Genomic DNA, 22,357 nt, shown 5'->3' on the forward strand with positions numbered 1-22,357 from the left:
ACGGAAAACTATTGAGTTAAGGAAACACATATTTTCTATCAATACATTTGAACCACAAAAATTTCACCAATTAATCAGTCACATTATTTTAGTAAAAATTTACGTAATTTCATAAACATTAGTAAATAACAATGAAAAACTGTGTATCCTAGGCGGATAACGTTTGTCCATGCCCTTCGGCTTTGTGTGGAGAACAAACCATTTACAGCAAGGGAGATCCCAAACCTGGTGGCTATGGAGTATCCAAGACTTGCTCCCGAACCAATAATTATCTGCAATCCAAGCAATCATGCCAGCTGTACCATTGCCATTCGACAACAAGATCCTAACTTTATCCACCGATTCAATTACTCTCGTGTGCACCACAATTTCAAAGATCTCAATATGTCCCACACGAATCCAGTTGGCTACCTTGGATTGGCTCTTGTTCCATTTTGTGATCATTCTTGGGTGCTACTAATTCTTCTTCTGTGAGAATACCAAACCAAGAATCCTCTGTCCCAATAAGAGAAACCAAGAAATGGCAACTCAGGCGTTGGTCTCTTCATCATCGATCTGCGCTTCCGCAGACGCCGCCAGGCAGATCTTTGGAGGAAGGTCGATCCAATCTTCAAGAAAGGTCTCGTTTGTTGTCAAGGCAGAGGCTAGTCCTCCTGTCAAGGTAATCACAAGACATCCCACCCACACAAGTGAATTCTCAAAAAAATCTTGACTTTGTTGTGGGCACAAGTTTACTGCTAGCTAGCTTTTGATTGTGAGTTTTTTTGTTTCAGCAAGGAGCAGACAGGCAACTCTGGTTTGCATCCAAGCAGAGCTTATCCTACTTGAATGGAAGGTAAATCATCTGTCAGTCTACTGATTTCTTTTAGACATGGAGTTGAAACTTAACCGAAAACTTGCAACTTTTGTTTGCAGTCTCCCCGGTGACTACGGATTCGACCCGTTGGGGCTGTCAGACCCAGAAGGCACAGGAGGATTCATCGAGCCCAGATGGCTAGCCTACGGAGAAATCATCAACGGCCGTTTCGCAATGCTAGGGGCAGTGGGTGCCATAGCACCAGAAATCCTAGGGAAAGCCGGCCTGATTCCAGCAGAAACAGCTCTCCCCTGGTTCCAAACAGGAGTCATCCCCCCGGCCGGAACATACAACTACTGGGCTGATAACTACACACTCTTTGTTCTAGAAATGGCGCTGATGGGATTCGCAGAGCACCGGAGATTCCAGGACTGGTACAATCCAGGCTCCATGGGGAAGCAGTACTTCTTGGGGCTGGAGAAGGGATTGGGCGGGTCGGGCGAACCGGCCTACCCCGGAGGCCCGTTTTTCAACCCGCTTGGATTCGGGAAAGACGAGAAATCATTGAAGGAACTGAAGTTGAAGGAAGTGAAGAACGGGAGATTGGCTATGTTGGCTATCTTGGGTTACTTCATCCAGGCCCTGGTGACGGGTGAGGGCCCGTATGAGAACTTGCTGGCTCACTTGTCGGATCCTGTGCACAACAATGTGCTAACCAGCCTCAAATTTCACTAAGATTATGTCCAAATTTAATGTCTCTATCGAGTCTGATTTGTGATCTGGTCATATCATGTGCAGGGTACTATTCGAGCATCTCTTTGTGTAATATATAACAGAAGATCATGATTTTCATTCTTGTTATTCGTCAAGCTTAGTGTTCATCTTGTTTACCAAGTTTGAAAAGAAACTATGTACATGACTTTATCATGACCACTTAATTTGGAAATACGGTGTAGGAGTTTATTATAATTTCTAAAAATTTACGAGATAAAATCAGCTAAACAAGTGTTCTGAATCGACATAGTTAGAATATAACAACGAGAATGAAGAAATGGGATTTCATTCCTTGATTGATGACGATGAACAATATTGATTTAAATAACCTGTTACAACGCATAATCTTGTGACATTTGGAGAAGATCTAGTGATTCTGCTATAATAAATCTAACAACTTTTAAATAAAACAAATGAAATGAAAATTATTTTAGAAGAGTCTCGACGCTCTAAATGGGCTGCAAAGCTATCCGGGCTTCACCACAGGATTTAATGGATTGGGCATGGAGTCTTTAACTTTTCCGCTCAAGCTCAGCAGGGGATGAGAATGCACTTTGAGCATGGATCGTAATCTGATGAATGTTGCAACAGAAAGAGGTTTTGTAAGCACATCAGCAGTCTGATCATAGGACGTAACATGACGAACAGAGACAATGTTGGACTGAATCTTTTCTCGAACAAAATGAAGATCTAATTTCAGATGCTTCGTGCGAGCATGTAAAATAGGATTAGCACTTAAGGCAATTGTGCTAACATTGTCACACCACAACAGTTGTACTTTATCAGGAGGAATATGAAGCTCACTTAATAAAGATCGAATCCATAAAAGCTCAGACGTAGCATTGGCAAGGCTACGATACTCAGCTTCGGTGCTAGAACGAGATACCACAGATTGTTTCTTAGAACTCCATGAGATGGGTGAATGACCAAGAAACCAACAAAAACCAGAAACAGAGCGGCGATTATCCGGATCACTACCCCAATCGGCATCACAAAAACCAGATAAAGTGAGATCACGCGAAACACCAAGTTGAATCCCAAAGTCAAGAGTACCATGTAAGTAACGCAAGATGCGTTTGGCTGCTTTCCAGTGAGAGTATAAGGGTGTTTGCATAAACTGGCAGACCTTGTTGACACTATAAGCAATGTCTGGCCTAGTGATGGTCAAGTATTGCAGTGCACCAACTGTGCTTCGATAAAGAGTGACATCGTCAAAAGGATCACCATCATGCAAAGATTACTTCACTCCAGTAGACATTGGTGTAGGTAACGGCTTTGCATTTTCCAACTTTGTGCGAACCAGGAGATCTCAGTATACTTTGTTTGAATGAGAAACAAAGACTTATCAACCGAGCGAAATACTTCGATGCCGAGGAAATAAGAGACTTCACCAAGATCTTTAAGAGAAAACCTGCTACTGAGTTGGTGAATCAAGTTGTGAAGTTGAGTCTCATCATTGCCTGTGACTAAAATATCATCTACATAAACAAGTATATAAATGACATAAGTATCACCAAATTTAACAAATAGTGAGGGGTCTGCTTTAGAGGAAACAAAGCCGACAGATTGAAGAGTGAATTGAAGTCTCTCAAACCAGGCCCGCAGAGCTTGTTTAAGCCCATAGATAGCTTTATGAAGCTTACAAACAAGAGGCAAAGCACCATTTTGAACTTCAAAGCCAGGTGGTTGGCGCATATAGACAACTTCATGAAGAAAACCATTCAGGAAGGCATTATTAACATCAATTTGTTTGATGTTCCAGCCTTTCAAAGCAACAATTGTGAGGACAAGTCGAATCGTAGTAGGCTTCACCACATAGCTAAAAGTTTCAGTGTAATCAATAACTTGAGTTTGGGAATACCCTTGGGCCATAAGACGGGCCTTATAACGAGCAATGGAACCATCAGGATTGGTTTTGATTTTAAACACCCACTTACAACCAATAAGTGGTGTATCAGTAGGAGCATGGACAAGAGACCAAGTATTATTAGCAACCAAGGCATTAAATTCAATCTCCATAGCTTGACACCAAGGAGGATGAAGTATGACTTCTTTAACTGTCAAGGGTTCCTGAAAGACAGGTACATCAGTCATGTAAATCTTTGGTTTGATGATTCCTACCTTAGCCCGAGTAATCATGTGATGACTGTTTGAGGGGAATGGAGCAGGGAGTGGTCCAGAGGAATCAATGTTGAGATGTTGAGGAGAGCGAAAAGTGGATAAATCCAGGGAGGAATAAAGAGGAATTGTTGTAGGAGATGGAACAGTGAGTGTTCCAAAGGAAGCAGGGTTATGATTTTGAGTGGAAGATGAGAATGAAAAATCTAAGGATGAAGGAGGAGGACCTGTATTAGAAGAAGTATCCGGGCTAGAAATAACAGGAAGAAGGAGATTGGAGGGATGACTTAAAGTTGACACATTTGAGGGAGTAGACAGCCGTGATAATGGGAAAATGGTTTCATCAAATCGAACATGCCTCGAAATATAAAGCCTTCCTTCAGAACTTATACACTTATAGCCCTTATGTTTTTCACTATAACCAATAAAAGTGCAAGGAGTAGAGCGAAGGGCAAGTTTGTGATTAGTATATGGTCGAAGACAAGGAAAACAAAGGCACCTAAATATTTTAAATCAAGTAAAATCAGGAACCTTGTTGCACAACCGAGTAAAGGGAATAGCCCCACCAATACTCGAAGAAGAAAGTCTGTTGATGAGGTAAACAGCTGTGGAGAAAGCATTTTCCCAATATTCAAAAGGCATAGATGCATGAGCAAGTAAAGATATTCCAGTTTCGACTATATGGCGATGCTAATGATCAACGACCCCATTTTGTTTAGAAGTATAAGGACACGACAGACGATGAATAATACCAGAGGATTGAAAATAATTGTATAAAGGTCGAAACTCCCCTCCCTCATCAGTTTGTATGGCTTTGATTTGGAATTAAACTGAAGCTCAACATATTTGTGAAAATTAAAGAAGACTCGACTAGCTTCAGATTTAAGGTGAAAAAAATAAATCCAAGTGTAACGTGTAAAAGCATCTACAAAGCTGATGTAAAAGCGTGAACCATTACGAGAAGGTGTAGAAGCTGGTCCCCAGATATCACAATAAACTAATTCAAAAGGCGCAGAAAACTTAGTGATAGAGGCAGAAAAAGGTAACTGATGACTCCTGCCAAGTTGGCAAGCTGAACAAAATTTCATTGTATCATTTTTTGAAATAGAGACATTACAATTGAGTAAAACTTTCTTAACAGTAGTTAGAGTAGGATGACTTAGTCTTAGATGCCATTTATCTAAGGTATGGGACGATGCATTTGTTGAAAGTGAGGGCGGAGTGTGCTGAGCAGACGCACTTGGGACAGAGAAGGTAGATTGTAGACAGGTGGCTGGAGTGGGAGAGGCCGAGAGTTGAGATCCAAGATGAAATTTATAGAGACCATCATGCAAAGTCCCGCGGAAAAGAGTTGCTCGCGTTGCTAGGTCCTTGACAAGACAAAAAAGAGGGTGAAACTCAAAGAAGACTTGATTTTCTTGAGCAAATTTACTGACACTAATCAAGTTTTTAGTAATCCTGTGAACATGAAGAAGATGCTTCAATAAAAAGGAACGTGAGGAAGTGGATGGGTGAAACTGAAAGTGACCTATATGGGTTATTGACAAACCTGCACCATTTCCCACATGAACCTTACCACCACCTGAGTATTCGGAGCCAACAGAAAGATTCCCAAATTCATTGGTCACATGATGAGAAGCACCTGAGTCAGGATACCACCATTCCTTAGAAACTGGTTCACATCGAGTAGTAGTGAAGGCAGTAGCAGGGTAGGAGTGAGATGATCGATTGAAAGCCTGGGGGATGGGGCGTGAGCTGGCATTGGTCTTAGGAGAAAATTCCTGCTCAAACCTATAGTTGCAAATTTCAGCAACATGGCCAGGTACCTTACAGATTTGGCATATGGGCCGACCATTATTTTGATGCCAATAGCGCCTACCCCCACGACCATTTCTTCCTCTGCCCCTACTTCGATGAGTAGTTCCAGGAGACTGAAATGATGACCCTGAGGATGAAGAAGTGTGATCTGATTTCTTTTGCTGTGAAAAGGAAGTGGCGTTGACAGAAGGCGATGAGTTGTCACCGGTGATATTTTAAGTATCGAGTCTGCCTTTGTGAGCCATGAGAAGAGCTCCCACCTCAAAAGATTGAGTATATCGACTCTAGAGGTGACATGGACCACAACAAAGTCGTATTCCTGTCCAACACCGCCAAGGATATACAAGATTTGATCCTCTTCAGTAATGGTATGACCACAAGCAGAAAGAATATCGATATAGCCTTTCATTTTACCAAGATACTCCTTCATGCCCAGATTACCTTTCTTCAAGGTCTGGAGTTGTAGTTTGTACTGCATCACTCGAGCCTTAGATCGAGTGGCAAAGAGATGTGAAACCCGTGACCAAAGTTGTGTTGAGGTTTGACAACCTATCATTTGGCCTTGAACGGATTCACTCATAGAAGCCAAAAGAAAAGAGAAGAGGAGTTGGTCCTGTCGAACCCAGATAATAAAGTCGGGATTAATGGTTTCGGGTGCACCATTTTCAGAAAGAACTTGAGGTGGTACAGGAGGATTATTAGAGATGTAGGACTCAAGACCAAGCCCTCGAATGGCGGCTAGAACTTGTAGATGCCAAAGAAGGAAATTCTCATCACTGAGTTTGACTGAGGTGATTTGATTTGCAGGATTCACGAGGAGAAAATATGGATTTATGGTCGTAGAGGGCATCAGAGTAGAAATCCCAGAATCAGAGAAGGCGTTAGCCATTTCAGCTCTGGATACCAAGTTAGAATATAAGAACGAGAATGAAGAAATGTGATTTCATTCCTTGATTGGTGATGATGAACAGTATTGATTTAAATAACCTATTACAGCGCATAATCTTGTGACACTTGGAGAAGATCTAGTGATTATGTTATAACAAATCTAACAACTCTTAAATAAAACAAATGAAATGAAAATTATTTTAGAAGAGTCTCGATGCTTTAAATGAGCTGCAAAACTATCCGGGCTTCACCACGGGATTTAATGGGTTGGGCATGGAGTCTTTAACTGACATCATATTTGATAATCAAATAAGGCTGCCATTTTTAATGTTTTATGAGTTTAGATATTATAATTTTTTTTGTATTTTTAACACAGATATTGTAATTTTTGTTTTCACGGAAAACATGAAAATTCTTCGCTTCTAGAGAGCCATGAGCCGATGAGTGGTTGGGTTTTGCATGATAATCTAAAACAATAAGGCCCATGATGTCAGGTTTAAGGCCCAATATATAAGGCCCAATAAGGTTGGGTTTTTCCAAGATTTTTTATTCAAAGTCCAGTCCAACTATCTTCTTTAAATTAAAATTAATTACCAATTCATGATGAAACTCGCCCATAAATTAAGGTTGTTTATTTTCCTTTTGTCAACCTATTTTTTTTTAATTTTATTATATGTATATATTTATGCTATAGTTTTTACTAATTATAATAAGCTTGAGGGGCCTAGATAGGTATTATTTGTGAAGTGCTTCTTAAAATCTTTCTCAAATACTACCATAGTATAGGGTAATTGAACTGATCAGGGAAGCGCGACATATATATTTTGTCCATAAAAAAATTATTAACAAAATGATATTTATGACATACAAGCAATTCATAATAATCACGTGTTGGGATGCTGATTGATGTATACAATTATATATAAGTAGCATTTCTATTATTTCATTTATCTAGGAAAATCGATGTTCTAGCTGAAAATAATTAAGCCTCGTCGCTCTTCAATATCATGTTACGAACGAAACAATGCAAATAGGGTTATCTTCGGTTAGAAGTATGCCCCCACAAACATGTTGAATAGTCTTCGTTCATGAAGATAAATTGTCATTATGAATTGCTAAAAGTTTTTAAAATTATGCTTATAATATACATGTTTTTTAATCGGTTATGTGTTTAATTTTACCAAAAATTGAAAAGGAAATGATAATTGGCTCTTGTCCATGTGCAAAGGCCTAGAATAAAGGGCACGCTCCATTAATAGAAACACTCGCCTTCTTCTTTAGTTGCCATCCTTTCCTTTTCTCTGCTTGCCTTTCCGTAAGTTGCATGCACGAGAGGGAACCTTAATCAATCCCCATAATTAAAATTTATTTTTATTTTTTTATTACATATGTATATATTTTAGGCTGCATGGGTCCTTGTATGTATTAGATTTTGAATTAATGTGTATTTTATAGCTTTAATATAGATTAAAATTACATTAATCCATCAATTTGCAACACGACGTACACAAGAAATGGGTTTTATACTTTTGAGAAATTAAATAATAAAGATCTGTTAATAATAACTTCTATATTCATTTTGAGAGAAACTTCACATGGTTTTTTTATTCATTATAGTATTTAGTTAGCCGCTTCTTGGAGTTTAATACCAAAATTAATCGATCCTACCTATTAAGTAATGATCACTTGATTGATTCATGTGAAGAATCTTAGATAAATAAAACAAAACTGAATTTTAAGATACATAATATATATGAAATTCACATACACTTTAAGTATTTTATTTAATAAATAAAAAGTTTAGGTTAATTTGTATGAAAAATTCTACACTACCACTTGGGAAAAATAGAGATGATTGATACAATTATCAACGGGGAATTCTAGCTCAACCAACCACTGTCTCAAAATTGAAACTTTGATATTAAAAAAACGAGTAAAAATTAATTTGATACACGAATTATTGGTTAAATATCAAATTGGTATACAAACGTTTGTTAATAATTTAATTGGTACATGTCCGCCGGATTCCGATCAATTTTCGGTGACATTTATGTAAAATGTCCAATTTGCCTTTTATTACAAAAAATACACATTTTATTTTAAGTTTTAATTAGATATATTTTTATATTATATTTTATACGTAAAAATTGATTTGATTAAATTTTTATTTGTACATAATATTTATTATATTAGATGTATTAAATAGATTATATTTTCAACAAGAAGGATTAGATAAATTATATTAAAACATATATTACGCCTTAAACGCATATAAATCTCGATTGTGAGATTAATGTTTTTAATACATTAACAAGGCCCTTTTGTTTATGTTTTGATGATTAACAAATCTAGGTTAAAATGTTACTAATGTTTACAATGAGCTTATTACAGAGTTAAAATTTTCAAGGCTCAATTTCGTACAAGTTTATTCAAGATCAGAAACAAATTTCAAAGACTTATACTACTACGAGTTCGGAAGTTTCGATTGGAGTTCGGAACCTCCGATCCGGAACAGAATGATCTTCGGAAGCTAAGGGACGATCGGACATTCCGATCATGGTTCGGAAGCTCCGATCTATTTTCAAAAAATTTTATATTGTTCGGAAACAGAACGGAAGCTACGAAGTGACGAGATCGGAAGCACCGATCATAGATCGGAAGTTCCGATCTACTACGGCGGCCTGATAATCTTGTCCGGAAGACTTTTGCTCGACAACATATTTAATGCGCCGATCGGAAGCTCCGAAGTGAGATCGGAAGTTCCGATCCTGTACAAACCGCGTGACTCAGAATTTAAATTTCGGAAGCTCCGATGCTGGGAACGGAAGTTCCGATCGATGCCGAATTTCCAACTATAAATAGAGGCATTCTGAGACCATTTCTAGTATCCCAACATCTTCAATTCTCTCAATCCTCTTAAGCATTATTTGAGCCATTTGTTGAGCAATTTGTAGCCCCTTTGAGCTTTCAAAATATATTCATATATCGAGTTGTATCCGGGGTTGTGAAAATCGTTGGTGTAAACACTTGAGTGTGAAACCAAGTGTTGTGTGATTATTGAGGCTATCCTTGGAGCCCTTAAGGCCAAGTGTTGAGTTCTATCGGCGCGGTGATCGTGTCAAGTTGTAAGGCTATCCTTGGAGCCATCAAAGCCAAGTCGTTCGAAGTGCTAGTGGATCTTTGGTTAATCGATCTTAACCAAGAAGGGGAGACGTAGACGATTTACCGTCGAACTTCCATAAACATCTCTTATCTCTTTTACTGCTTTATTTACATTACGCATTTATTTACTGCACTTATTATTAATTGCTTTAAATCTTCCGCTTGCGTATTTGCATAATCGCTTTAAATTGCTAAAGTTGCCAATAGAACCTAAATCCCCCCCCCCCCCCCCCCCCAATTAGGTTCTAACAAGTGGTATCAGAGCCACCTTTTTCAAAATATTTTCAAAAAGGTTCTTATGGCAAATCTAGCGAGCGACTATGCTCAAGGGCAATCAACAAATCGTCTTCCTCTTTTCAATGGCATAAACTATGGATATTGGAAAAACCGAATGTCCCTATATATCCAATCCGTAGACTATGACCTTTGGAAGGTTACTGTGAAAGGTCCCTACATACCTACTAAAGAGGTTGAGGGTGTCAAAATTCCTAAGGGAATGGACGACTTTTTTAAGGAGGATATGAAACTTATATCTCAAAATGCTAAAGCCATGAATATTCTTCATTGTTCCTTAGATATGAACGAGTACAACCGGATCTCAATGTGCTCATCCGCTAAAAAGATATGGGACAAGTTGGAGATATGCCATGAAGGGACTTATCAAGTCAAAGAAATAAAGATCGATCTACTCCAACTCAAATACGAAACATTCGAGATGGAATCAAATGAAGATGTAGATACTATGTTCCGAAAGCTTACTCAAATTATCAATGAGCTAGCCCAACTCGGGGAACAATATCCAACCAAACAAGTGTGGAGGAAAGCTCTACGCGCCTTACCCAAGGAGTGGGATGCCAAGAGGACGACTATCATAGAATCCAACAAAGGAGACACCGCTTCCTATGACCTTGATCAACTTCATGGGACACTTAAAACCCATGAGTTGGAACTGTCAACAAGGAAGGAAATAAAGAAAGAAGATATCAAGGCAAAGGGGATTGCTCTATCTAGCCAATCCAAAGAAAATAAAGATGATGATATGACACTCTTTGCAAGAAAATTCAAAAGATTTATGCGAGGAAACAACTTCAAAAAAAAGACGGACAAAGAAGTTACCTGCTACAACTGTCAATAACAAGGCCACTATGCAAATGAGTGTCCTCTCAAGAAGAAAGTTGATAAGGGAAAGAAGAAAGCACTCATAGACACTTGGAGTGATAGCGACGATGACGAGGAGGAAGCAAACATCTGCCTTATGGCTAAAAGTGATGACATCGTCTCCGACGACGATGACGAGGTACCTTCCTATGACGAACTACTACATGCATATAAACAAATGTTTGATATGGCTAAGTCACTTAGAAAGGAAAATAAAAACCTTAAAAATGAATTAGAAATTAAGGGGCATGAAAACGTAAGATTAAAGGATGACATAGCCCACTTAGAAAAATCTTTTAATAAGTTCAATGTCAGTAGTAATAAATTGAATAATCTACTTAGCATGCATAAATGTAGTTTTGATAAGGGTGGAATAGGGTACGGTAAGAAATCAATAGACTTTACTAGTCTAATTGCTAAAGCAAAAATGAGATCACCCCCTACATGCTCTTATTGTTGTAAAATTGGTCATGCTAGATATAAATGTAGATCCTTGAGATTTCAATATGATCAAAAGAGTTATATGAAATGGAGGCCTAAGAGTACTTAACAACTCATCAGTTGGCATTATGAGATCATGATCTAAGGGAGTTCATCATAGACCGGTTTATACTGCCTTGACTTGCGACTGATCTCCCTGATGAACGCTGCTCTGTCCAAGAAAATAGGTTTTTAAAGAAGCCAAATCCCTACCTACTACTGGGAGCACTCTTAGAAAGTGGCGATAATGTTGTTATGAGAGACTGAACTCTTAAAAGTCTATTTTGTATCTCTCTTTTCTAACAATGTGGACCCAAAAGAACTAAAGGGTACCAAAACCAATTTTTGCAGGAAAATAGGAAAATTGTTCTTCCTAGCATATGGTATCTAGACAGTGGAAGTTCTAGACATATGAGGGAAACAAAGAGCTACTCCAATCCATCAAACCAAAGGAGAAGGGATCTGCCACCTTTGGAGACAACATCAAAGGAGTTATCGAAGGAATCGGCTCAATAGGTATTTCTAAATCCTGCTTGATTGATGATGTACTCCTAGTGAAAGGGCTTAAACATAATCTACTAAGAATAAGTCAATTGTGCGATATAGGTTATGAAGTCAAATTCACTCCCCAACATTGCACTATATCACTCGTGACTGACAAATCCATAAATTTCAAAGTAATATAGAAGTGAAAATGTATACAAGGTTTCTTTAAATAATTTATCTTTATCAAATATTAAAAGCCTTGTATCCTTGAATGTTGATGACAACATTCTTTGGCATAGACGACTAGGTCATGTTGGTCCTAGTACCATAGAAAAACTTTTTAAATTTGATTTAGTTGTTGGTATGTCAAAACTCAATTTGAAATTAGATTCTGTTTGTGATGCGTGTCAACTTGGCAAACATACAAGAGAATCTTTTAAAAGCAAAAATTTTATATCTACTGTTATGCCCCTTGAACTTCTTCACCTAGATCTATGTGGTCCCTCGAGGAACGCTAGCCTAGGAGGGAAGCTTTATGCATTTGTCATTGTAGATAATTTCTCACGTTATACGTGGACATTGTTTTTAGCCCACAAAAATGATTCCTTTGATTATTTTAAAACTTTTGTCAAACGAGTTGAGAATGAGAAAAATCTTTCTATAAAACAGATCCGTAGTGACCACGGAACTGAATTTTAAAATGAGAATTTTTCAAACTTTTGTGAAGAGAAAGACATCGGTCACAATTTTTCTTGTCCTAAGACTCCTCAACAAAACGGGATCGTTGAGAGAAAAAATAGGACACTTGTGGAGATTGCGAGGACCATGATATGTGAGCATTCTCTACCAAAATATTTTTGGGCTGAAGCAATGAACACTGCTTGTTACATCATTAATCGTGTATCAATAAGGCCAATTCTCAAGAAAACTCCATATGAATTATGGAGAGGAAGAAAGCCTAACATTTCATATTTTCGAGCTTTCGGTTCCAAATGCTATATTCATAATAACGGTAAAGACAACCTTGGCAAATTTGATGCCAAATCCGACAAAGGTATTTTTCTCGAATATTCTACCACAAGTAAGGCTTTTCGAGTATTTAATAAACGCACTTTACTTGTTGAAGAATCCATTCATGTTATATTTGATGAAACTATAGTTTCTCGTACTACTAACGATGATGTAGAATTACTCGAAGAAGAGATGGCTTCATCAAGTCTAAATGATTTAGACGTTTCTGTTGAGGAAACACCACTTTCGAAGGATTGGACGCTTCACAAAGATCATCCTATAGATCTTATCATTGGAAGTCCTTCGAAGGGAGTAACCACTCGTTCTTCTCTTAATAATATTTGCAATCATCTTGCTTATGTTTCTGTAACACCCAGTATTTTTAGCACGTAAATTCGCATGCATAATTAGGGATTTTATTTATTTAGAATTTTAGATTATGGGTTAAATAATTATGTGAAATTATGTGTGCATGTTTTAAGTTATTTTTAAGAATTTAACCCATAATTAGTGATTTTTCATGATTTATGAAAATTAATTGTTTTGATCGCGCAGACGGGACCGTGGACGGACGAGGTACCAAAATATTTAGCCAAAAATATTTTATAAGTTTTATGAGCCTTAAAATAATATTTTAAGGTATTTTGTCAAGAAAAATTTAGTATTTAGTTATATATTTATTTAAGGATTTATTTTTAGCCAAAATAAGTCATTTTAATGACTTTTATTAAATTTTAAAAATTGCCTATTATTTTATTTCGGGATTTAGGAATTTATATCAGATTATTATGTATTTTAAGAGTTTAAAATTTTAAATATTATGTTATATTATCTACCTAATTAGTTATATTATCTATTTAGCTTATATTTAAAAATTTTATTCCTAATATCCTACCCAATCCCTCCCATATCTCACGTCTAACTCCCTCAGCCGCCTCCAGCAGTTTCTTCCCACCTCCATCACGCCAATTAGCAGAAATCTTCAAGCCTCCATAGCCAACTTTTGAAGGTTTTGTCAAGTTTTTCGTCCGATCGTCGTCCCGGAGTCCGTAGACGCAATAGCCTTTGTTTTTATTCATTAAGGCATGTCTAAAACTTTTATTTGGCCACCATATAAGCTATTATTCATGCATGATGTTTTTTTTCAGATTCCATAAGAATATTTCGAAATTATGCAATGTTATTGAAGTTTGATGCATGTTTGAGTGTTTTCATGTCATAGCTCATGTTTTATTCAGCATGGCTCGGTCCAGGGGCTTGGGGCTTGGGTTAGAGGTGATTTATGGTCCTAGGAAATCGAAACATGGTCGGGCTAAGGGCTGGAGTTGGCTGGGTTCAAGGCTGGTTCAGTTTTTGGTCCATAGTGGCGCAGCAGATCGCGCAGGTTGAGCGAGGTAGGGAGATTGGCTCGTTCTCAAGCCACAGGGCGTGTTTTAGGCTGATTCCAGTTGGGTTAGAACCGTTAGACAAAGATGAAGGTAGTACAGGTGGGCCTCCGGCCGGTGGTTGCCGGATATGGGCGGCCGAACGGCCTGAAGTCTCCGGTTGCGCGCAGCACGCGAGCAGAATAAGGGCTAGATTCTTTTGGGTCGTTCTCCTTCATTAGGGCTCGGTTTGGGTTGTTTTTTAGCTTTTTGGAAACTTCTTGAAGTGGGCTAGGTGTAGGCGGTGGTTTCATGGCCAAAGGTAGCCGTAGTTGGCCGGCCGAAGGCGAGCAGCAGAACTGCTCACCCAGCCGATAGAACAAGGGAAGAGGGCTACGGGTTTGGGGTTTTCTGGGGGTTTCCGGGTCGGGTTTGGTCTGGGTCGGGTCTGGGCATCCGGGTCGGGTCTAGGGTATAAGTGGGTCGGGTCAGGTAGGTCCGAGTCTGGGCTAGGTGGGCCGGGCTCGAGTATTTTAATTTTTAAGTGACTTATGTTTTAATTGAGTTTTTGAGCTAATTAATTAGAAATAAAATTATTTGGGTCACTAAATAATTTTATTTGGGCTTCAAATAATTTATTTAAGTCAACCCAATTAATTTTATGGGCTTGGGAGCCCATGGGAATTATTGGGTCAGTCTTTGGGCTTTTGGGCTCATTGTGTGACGCCCGGGGCTGATGAGGCAGGGAGTGATCGCCGGTGCCAAGAGGTTGCACGGACAATGAGCGGCTCCTGGTAGGCTTCTAGGCGGAGGGAGACATGAATGAACCGATCCCGTGCCGGAATGAGAGGGATTCTGAGACTGTGTAGGTATGAGACTACATGGTTGAGGAGAGCTTAAAAGATTTCATATGTGCTACTCATATCAAGAAGGTGCATCTTCTTTTCGGAAGCTTAAGAACTTCAAAGTTAAGCGTGCTTGACTTGGGGCAATTATAGGATGGGTGACCCCCTGGGAAGTTTTCCAGGGTGCGTGTGAGTGAGGACATAAGCACGCTGAAAAAACCCGTCTTGATACAGTGGGGCGTTACACATTGGGCCAGTCAGTGTATTTTTGGGCCAGTCTAGAATTTTATTGGGTTTAATTAAGTTAATGACTTAAATATTTTTATTTAGGCTCAATTAAGTTTAATTAAGTTATTTGGGCTAAGATATGATTATTGGGCTTTTATTTAAGTTTAATGGGCTTAGAGTGAGTGACCAGCAGTCTGGACCAACCCATGAAAAATAAATAAGTCCGAAATATATATTTAATTATTTTTATGCATAAAGTCTATTTTAAGTATAAGTATATTATACTATGAAAAATTAATTAAATATATATTACGGACATATTTTCAGTGCATGCATTCATGAAATAATTTTATGGCATGATTTAATGTTTAAGGTTGAGCTAGAAAATAACTTTTATGTTGGAAGTTGAAGTAGTGTGACAATTTAAGGGGGACCAGTCCCCACATGTTAAGGGCAGTTTACTGTCAATTTAAGGGTAGTTTACTACCATTAAGAGGTGATTCGTCACCGCCGCGTACGTTGGTTTTAAGAGACTGATCAGTCGAATTTTTAAGTTTAAGGTTACACTACGGATATGACCATGCGATGTTAGAAAATGTTATGCTCAACAATGTTATGTATGTATTATATGATTATATCTAAGATCAAGTTTAAGCAAGATTTTCAGTCATGATTCATGATTTTTAAGCATGCTCATTCATGTATATAATATGTATTAATGTAATTATGTGATGCATTATTTTTAATCTTGTTATAAAGTATTAGACATGTTGAGCCTCTAGGCTCACTACACTTATATGGTGCAGGTGAGTACGTAGAGAAAGATGTAGTTCCTACCGGTGGTGAGGACGTATGAGCGGACGCGCAGTGATCCCCCGTGACCGCCGGCTGAGTTTTCATGGATATTTTAAGAATTTTAAAACTCTGTTTCTTTTATGTTTTGTCAGTGGTGAATTTTAGTATTATTTTTATTAAGTAATTTTGTTGCATGCAAGCTTTTAGGTAGATTGTCTGACAGTATTTTAATTAAGTTTGACTCAGTTATTTTAGTAAAAATGTTGCGTTTTATTTATGTTATTTTTAAATCTGTTTATTTTGTGCATATATGTATGGGCATGTATGTACATATATTTTACTTAGTATTATTTTAAAAAAAAAAAATTCCGCATTTATTAGTAGTAGATGTTTCAATTGGTATCAAAGCCGCGTTCTTGGAGGGGTCATCACTGCTGTGCGATCTCATAAATCCACGCTACCGGTCTGTAAGTTTTAATTGCTTTTAGTATGATTTAGTAGTATCATGTTTAACACTTAAGCATTTATGTTAGCAAAAAATCTTTAAGTACTTAGTTATGCATGTCGATTTACATAAAGAAATATGTGGTGGTGCAGAATGCCTCCGAGACCAGTTAACAGACGCGGGGGAACTCCACCTCCACCTCCGCAGAATCCGCTTTCGGCATTGGAGCAGGCCAATGCAAAAATGATGGCCGGGATTACTGCTCTGTTGGAGTAGCAGGCAGCACGTCCGAGACTATCTCACGATGAGGATGTGGCGGAGAGGTTCCAGAAAAAGGGACCTAAGGAGTTCGCAGGTGCCACAGATCCACTCATTGCTGAGGGGTGGATCCGTTCTTTGGAGAGCATCTTTGCTTACATGGGGTTGACTGATGCGGACAAGGTGAGATGCGCAGTGTACATGCTGAAGGGTGATGCAGACTTATGGTGGGAGAGTGCATCACGGGGAGTGAATCTGACTACTATGCTATGGGAAGATTTCCGGAGAATGTTTTTCTCCAAGTATTTCACTGAAGACGTGCGCAGTAGGATGATTCGAGATTTCATGATTCTCCGGCAGGGAGACAAGACAGTTGTGGAGTACATCCGTCAGTTCGAGAGGGGCTGTCACTTGGTGCCATTGATTGCTGACAGTGCACCTGAGAAGATGAGACAGTTTATCGAGGGACTCAGGGCAGAGATCAAGCATGACGTTCGTATGGCGGACGTCCTTACTTATGAGACGGCAGTCAGTAGAGCTTTGCGTTCGGAGGATGGTAGGAGAGAGATCCACAGGGAGCAGCAGGGTAAGAGGCAGTTTCAGACTGGATATCAGCGACCATCTTCGCAGCCTTCTGCGAAGAAGCAGTATACGGGGCCGTCTAAGGGCCCGAACCAGCAGAAGCCACAGCAGCAGAGACAGCAGCCTAGGGGCGGGGCCCTTAATGCTGGAGGATATCCTACTTGCCCGAAGTGCCAGAAGATGCATCCAGGATCATGTATTTTAGGAGCGGGCGTCTGTTTTCATTGTAAGGAACCAGGGCACCAGATGACCAATTGCCCGAGGAAGAAGAACACTACAGGGAGAGTGTTCGTGATGCAGGCTGAGGAGGCAGACCCAGATACCTCCTTGATCACCGGTATATCTTACCCCTAGTATTTTATAATTTCTTTCTTTGGTTAAGAATTTCGATTTTTTTTTGTGGAATAATTTGTTATTTGGGATTTTTCTATCTGCATGTTAGAATAGGAAGCATGTTTTACTTGTGATTAGAATTAAGGGTTATTAGTGACTCATCTTTGGGGGAAAATTTTAGTAGTGGTATGAAGTTGTTGGGATTCTTCTGCGTGCAGGGAGAATTCTAGTTGGAGGCAACTACACGTTTGCGTTGCTAGATTCAGGGGCTACGCATTCGTTTATCTTCCTAGAGTTTATCAGACGGATAGGTATCACACCTGAGATTGCCGATAGTGGTTATGATGTCACTATGCCATCAGGACAGATTATTTCTACCTCTAATGTCATTCGAGAGCTGGAGTTGGAGCTGCAGGGGCACTCTATTCGCGCAGATGTAGTGGTTTTGCTGTTGAGCGGGTTTGATTTTATATTGGGTATGGACTGGTTGACAGTCAATGGAGCTTCGATTGATTTTCGTCGGAGGACGATGTCAGTGAAACCGCCGGAAGGCGACCCGTTTACTTTTCATGCATCTCAGAGCAGTGATATTCCTCAGGTGATATCTCATTTTCAGGCGAGAAAGCTGTTGAAACGGGGTTGCCGAGGTTTCCTAGCGAGTATTGTCACGGCCTCAGAACTAGCTAGTAGATCATTATCAGAGATAGAGGTAGTTCGTGACTTTTCGGACGTCTTTCCGGAAGATGTTGCAGGGATTCCACCAGTGAGAGAGGTGGAGTTCAGTATCGACTTATTGTCAAACACTGTGCCTATCTCAAAGGCACCATACAGACTTGCTCCTACCGAGATGAAAGAGTTGAAGGAGTAGATTCAGGAGTTATTGGAGCCTTGTTCGTCCTAGCTTTTCTCCATGGGGAGCTCCAGTGTTATTCGTGAAGAAGAAGGATGACAGTATGAGACTGTGCATCGATTATCGAGAGCTCAACAGAGTCACAGTGAAGAATAAGTACCCACTGCCGAGGATAGAGGACTTGATCAGTTGCAGGGAGCTTCCGTGTTATCCAAGATCGATCTGCGATCTGGTTATCATCAGCTGCGAGTTAGAGAGGCAGATATGTTCAAGACTACTTTTCGGACACGTTATGGGCATTACGAGTTCTTAGTGATGTCATTTGGGTTGACCAATGCTCCAGCGGTTTTCATGGATCTTATGAACCGGGTATTTCAGTCGTATCTTGATCAGTTCATCATAGTCTTCATTGATGATATCTTGATCTACTCTAGGAGCGTTGAGGAGCATAGACAGCATCTACAGACAGCCTTGCAGACTTTGAGGGAGCATTGTTTGTATGCCAAGTTCAGCAAGTGCGAGTTTTGGCTTGAGCAGGTGGCATTTCTTGGCCACATTATTTCTAGAGATGGGATTGCAGTGGATCAGTCAAAGGTTGAGGCAGTGCAAAAATGGGGTATTCCGAAGAATGCTTCGGAGATTCGCAGTTTCTTGGGTTTGGCAGGATACTATAGGAAGTTCATCAAGGGTTTTTCCTCTATTGCAGTACCCTTGACTTCCTTAACCAAGAAGAATGCGAAGTTTTTTTGGAGTCCAGACTGTCAGAGGAGTTTCGATCAGCTGAAGGAAGCACTCACTACCGCACCGATTTTGGCGATGGCAGTACCACACGAGGAGTTAGTGGTGTACACCGACACGTCTAAGCTAGGTTTAGGCGCAGTACTTATGTAGTGTGGTAAGGTTATTGCTTATGCGTCGAGGCAGTTGAAGATTCACGAGCAAAACTACCCGACACATGATTTGGAGTTAGGCAGTGGTCTTCGCTTTGAAAATCTGGAGGCACTATCTGTATGGCGAGAAGTGCAAGATTTTTACTGATCACAAGAGCCTCAAGTACTTCTTCACTCAGAAGGAGTTGAACATGAGGCAACGGAGATGGTTGGAGTTGGTTAAGGATTACGACTGTGACATTAGCTACCATCTAGGTAAAGCTAATGTAGTGGCCGATGCTTTGAGTCAGAAGTCGTCAGTGGTATCGTGTTTGACAGTGCAGTTACCACTGCAGAGTGAGATTCAGAGGTTTGATTTGGAGTTTTACTCGAGTGGTCATGCACCGAGCTTGTCAGTGTTGACGGTGCAGCCGATTCTACGGGATCGGATCAGAGAGGGACAATCTACAGATGATGAGTTGCAGCGTTGGAGGCAGAGAGATGAGGCCAAGGGTGGTCTTCTGTATACAGTTATGGATGACATTGTTCAGTACCGTGGTAGGATGTGGGTACCGAACGTCGATCAGTTGAGAGCTGAGATTTTAGCAGAGGCTCACACATCTCCGTACTCCATTCACCCCAGAAGTACGAAGATGTACCGAGATTTACAGCTATTGTATTGGTGGCCCGGGATGAAGAGAGACATCGGGAGAGTTGTGTCAGAGTGTTTGACTTGTCAGTAAGTCAAGGCAGAGCATCAGCGTCCAGCAGGACTTCTTAGACCTCTTCCTATTCCGGAATGGAAATGGGAGAACATTACGATAGATTTTGTAGTTGGCCTTCCGAGGAGTAACAGAGGTTGCACAGCTATTTGGGTGATCGTGGATAGACTCACCAAGTCAGCTCATTTCTTGCCGGTGAGGACTACCTACTCCTTGACACAGTATGCAGAGCTTTACATCAAGAAGATTGTTAGATTGCATGACATACCTGTGTCCATTGTATCCGATAGAGATCCGAGATTCACATCCGCATTTTGGAAGAGTTTGCACACAGCATTGGGGACTAGACTACTGTTCAGCACAGCTTTTCATCCCCAGACAGATGGTCAGTCAGAGAGGGTGATACAGATTCTCGAAGATCTACTGAGGGCTTGTGTCATCGACTTTCAGGGCTCGTGGGAGACGAGATTGCCATTAGTGGAGTTTACCTATAACAACAGTTTTCAGTCGTCTATAGGTATGGCTCCATATGCAGCATTGTATGGGAGGAGGTGCAGATCTACTGTGCATTGGGATGAGGTTGGTGAGAGGATTTTACTGGGTCCTGAGATCGTGCAGCAGACAGCTGACATTGTGACTCAGATTCGGGATCGTATGAGGACTGCTCAGAGTCGTCAGAAGAGTTATGCAGATACTCGACGACGAGATTTTGAGTTCGCAGTAGGTGATCACGTGTTTCTGAAAGTGTCACCTATGAAGGGAGTGGTACGATTTGGCCGGAGAGATAAGCTTAATCCGAGATATATCGGACCTTTTGAGATCTTGGAGAGAGTTGGCACATTGGCCTACCGTTTGGCCTTACCATCAGGACTTGCAGCAGTGCACGATGTCTTCCATGTATCCATGCTTCGGAGATATGTCTCTAACCCGTCGCATGTGTTTAATTACGAGCCCTTGCAGTTGCCACCTGATCTAGTTTATGAGGAGAGGCCAGTGCGGATCTTGGCTCGGGAGGAGCAGAGACTTAGGACGCGGGTCATACCGATGGTCAGAGTCCAGTGGCTGAATCACTCGGAGGAGGAAGCTACTTGGGAGACCGAGGCAGACATGAGGACTCGCAACCCGGAGTTGTTCGGGTAAGTACTTCAATTTCGAGGACGAAATTCAAATTAAGGGGGGGGGGGGGGGGGGGGGGGAATTGTAACACCCAGTATTTTTAGCACGTAAATTCGCATGCATAATTAGGGATTTTATTTATTTAGAATTTTAGATTATGGGTTAAATAATTATGTGAAATTATGTGTGCATGTTTTAAGTTATTTTTAAGCATTTAACCCATAATTAGTGATTTGTCATGATTTATGGAAATTAATTGTTTTGATCGCGTAGACGGGACCGTGGACGGACGAGATACCAAAATATTTAGCCAAAAATATTTTATGAGTTTTATGAGCCTTAAAATAATATTTTAAGGTATTTTGTCAAGAAAATTTAGTATTTAGTTATATATTTATTTAAGGGTTTATTTTTAGCCAAAATAAGTCATTTTAATGACTTTTATTAAATTTTAAAAATTGCCTATTATTTTATTTCGGAATTTAGGAATTTATATCAGATTATTATGTATTTTAAGAGTTTAAAATTTTAAATATTATATTATATTATCTACCTAATTAGTTATATTATCTATTTAGCTTATATTTAAAGATTTTATTCCTAATATCCTACCCAATCCCTCCCATATCTCACGTCTAACTCCCTCAGCCGCCTCCACCAGTTTCTTCCCACCTCCATCATGCCAATTAGCAGAAATCTTCAAGCCTCCATAGCCAACTTTTGAAGGTTTTGTCAAGTTTTTTGTCCGATCGTCGTTCCGGAGTCCGAAGACGCAATAGCCTTCGTTTTTATTCATTAAGGCATGTCTAAAACTTTTATTTGGCCACCATATAAGCTATTATTCGTGCATGATGTTTTTTTTTCAGATTCCATAAGAATATTTCGAAATTATGCAATATTATTGAAGTTTGATGCATGTTTGAGTGTTTTCATGTCATAGCTCATGTTTTATTCAGCGTGGCTCGGTCCAGGGGCTTGGGGCTTGGGTCAGAAGTGATTTAGGGTCCTAGGGAATTGAACCATGGTTGGGCTAAGGGCTGGAGTTGGCTGGGTTCAAGGCTGGTTCAGTTTTTGGTCCATAGTGGCGCAGCAGATCGCACAGGTTTAGCGAGGTAGGGATATTGGCTCGTTCTCAAGCCACAGGGCGTGTTTTAGGCTGATTCTAGTTTAGTTAAAACCGTAAGACAAAGAGGAAGGTATTACAGGTGGGCCTCCGGCCGGTGGTTTCCGGAGATGGGCGGCCGAACGGCCTGAAGTCG

The 22,357-nt window shown here is 39.9% G+C and overlaps 1 protein-coding gene across 1 annotated transcript; it reads left to right on the forward strand.

Moving 5' to 3' along the window:
* The first annotated feature begins 458 nt into the window (after window positions 1-458).
* LOC140864890 (chlorophyll a-b binding protein 8, chloroplastic) lies at window positions 459-1,652 on the forward strand. The gene is made up of 3 exons (XM_073269299.1): window positions 459-661; window positions 774-835; window positions 916-1,652. The coding sequence occupies exons 1-3, from the start codon at window positions 521-523 to the stop codon at window positions 1,529-1,531; spliced, it is 819 nt and encodes a 272-aa protein (XP_073125400.1). The 5' UTR covers window positions 459-520; the 3' UTR covers window positions 1,532-1,652.
* The last annotated feature ends 20,705 nt before the right edge of the window (window positions 1,653-22,357 follow it).

Source organism: Henckelia pumila, chromosome 4 (assembly GCF_033568475.1).
Source record: "Henckelia pumila isolate YLH828 chromosome 4, ASM3356847v2, whole genome shotgun sequence".
Lineage (NCBI taxonomy): Eukaryota > Viridiplantae > Streptophyta > Magnoliopsida > Lamiales > Gesneriaceae > Henckelia > Henckelia pumila.

What these genes read in the sequence shown, in the direction of transcription:
- LOC140864890 (XM_073269299.1), top strand. Translation starts at nt 521, where the DNA reads ATGGCAACTCAGGCGTTGGTCTCTTCATCATCGATCTGCGCTTCCGCA. An exon ending in AGGCTAGTCCTCCTGTCAAG is followed by an intron (nt 662 to 773) that starts GTAATCACAAGA and finishes TTTTTGTTTCAG; the next exon opens with CAAGGAGCAGACAGGCAACT. An exon ending in TTATCCTACTTGAATGGAAG is followed by an intron (nt 836 to 915) that starts GTAAATCATCTG and finishes TTTTGTTTGCAG; the next exon opens with TCTCCCCGGTGACTACGGAT.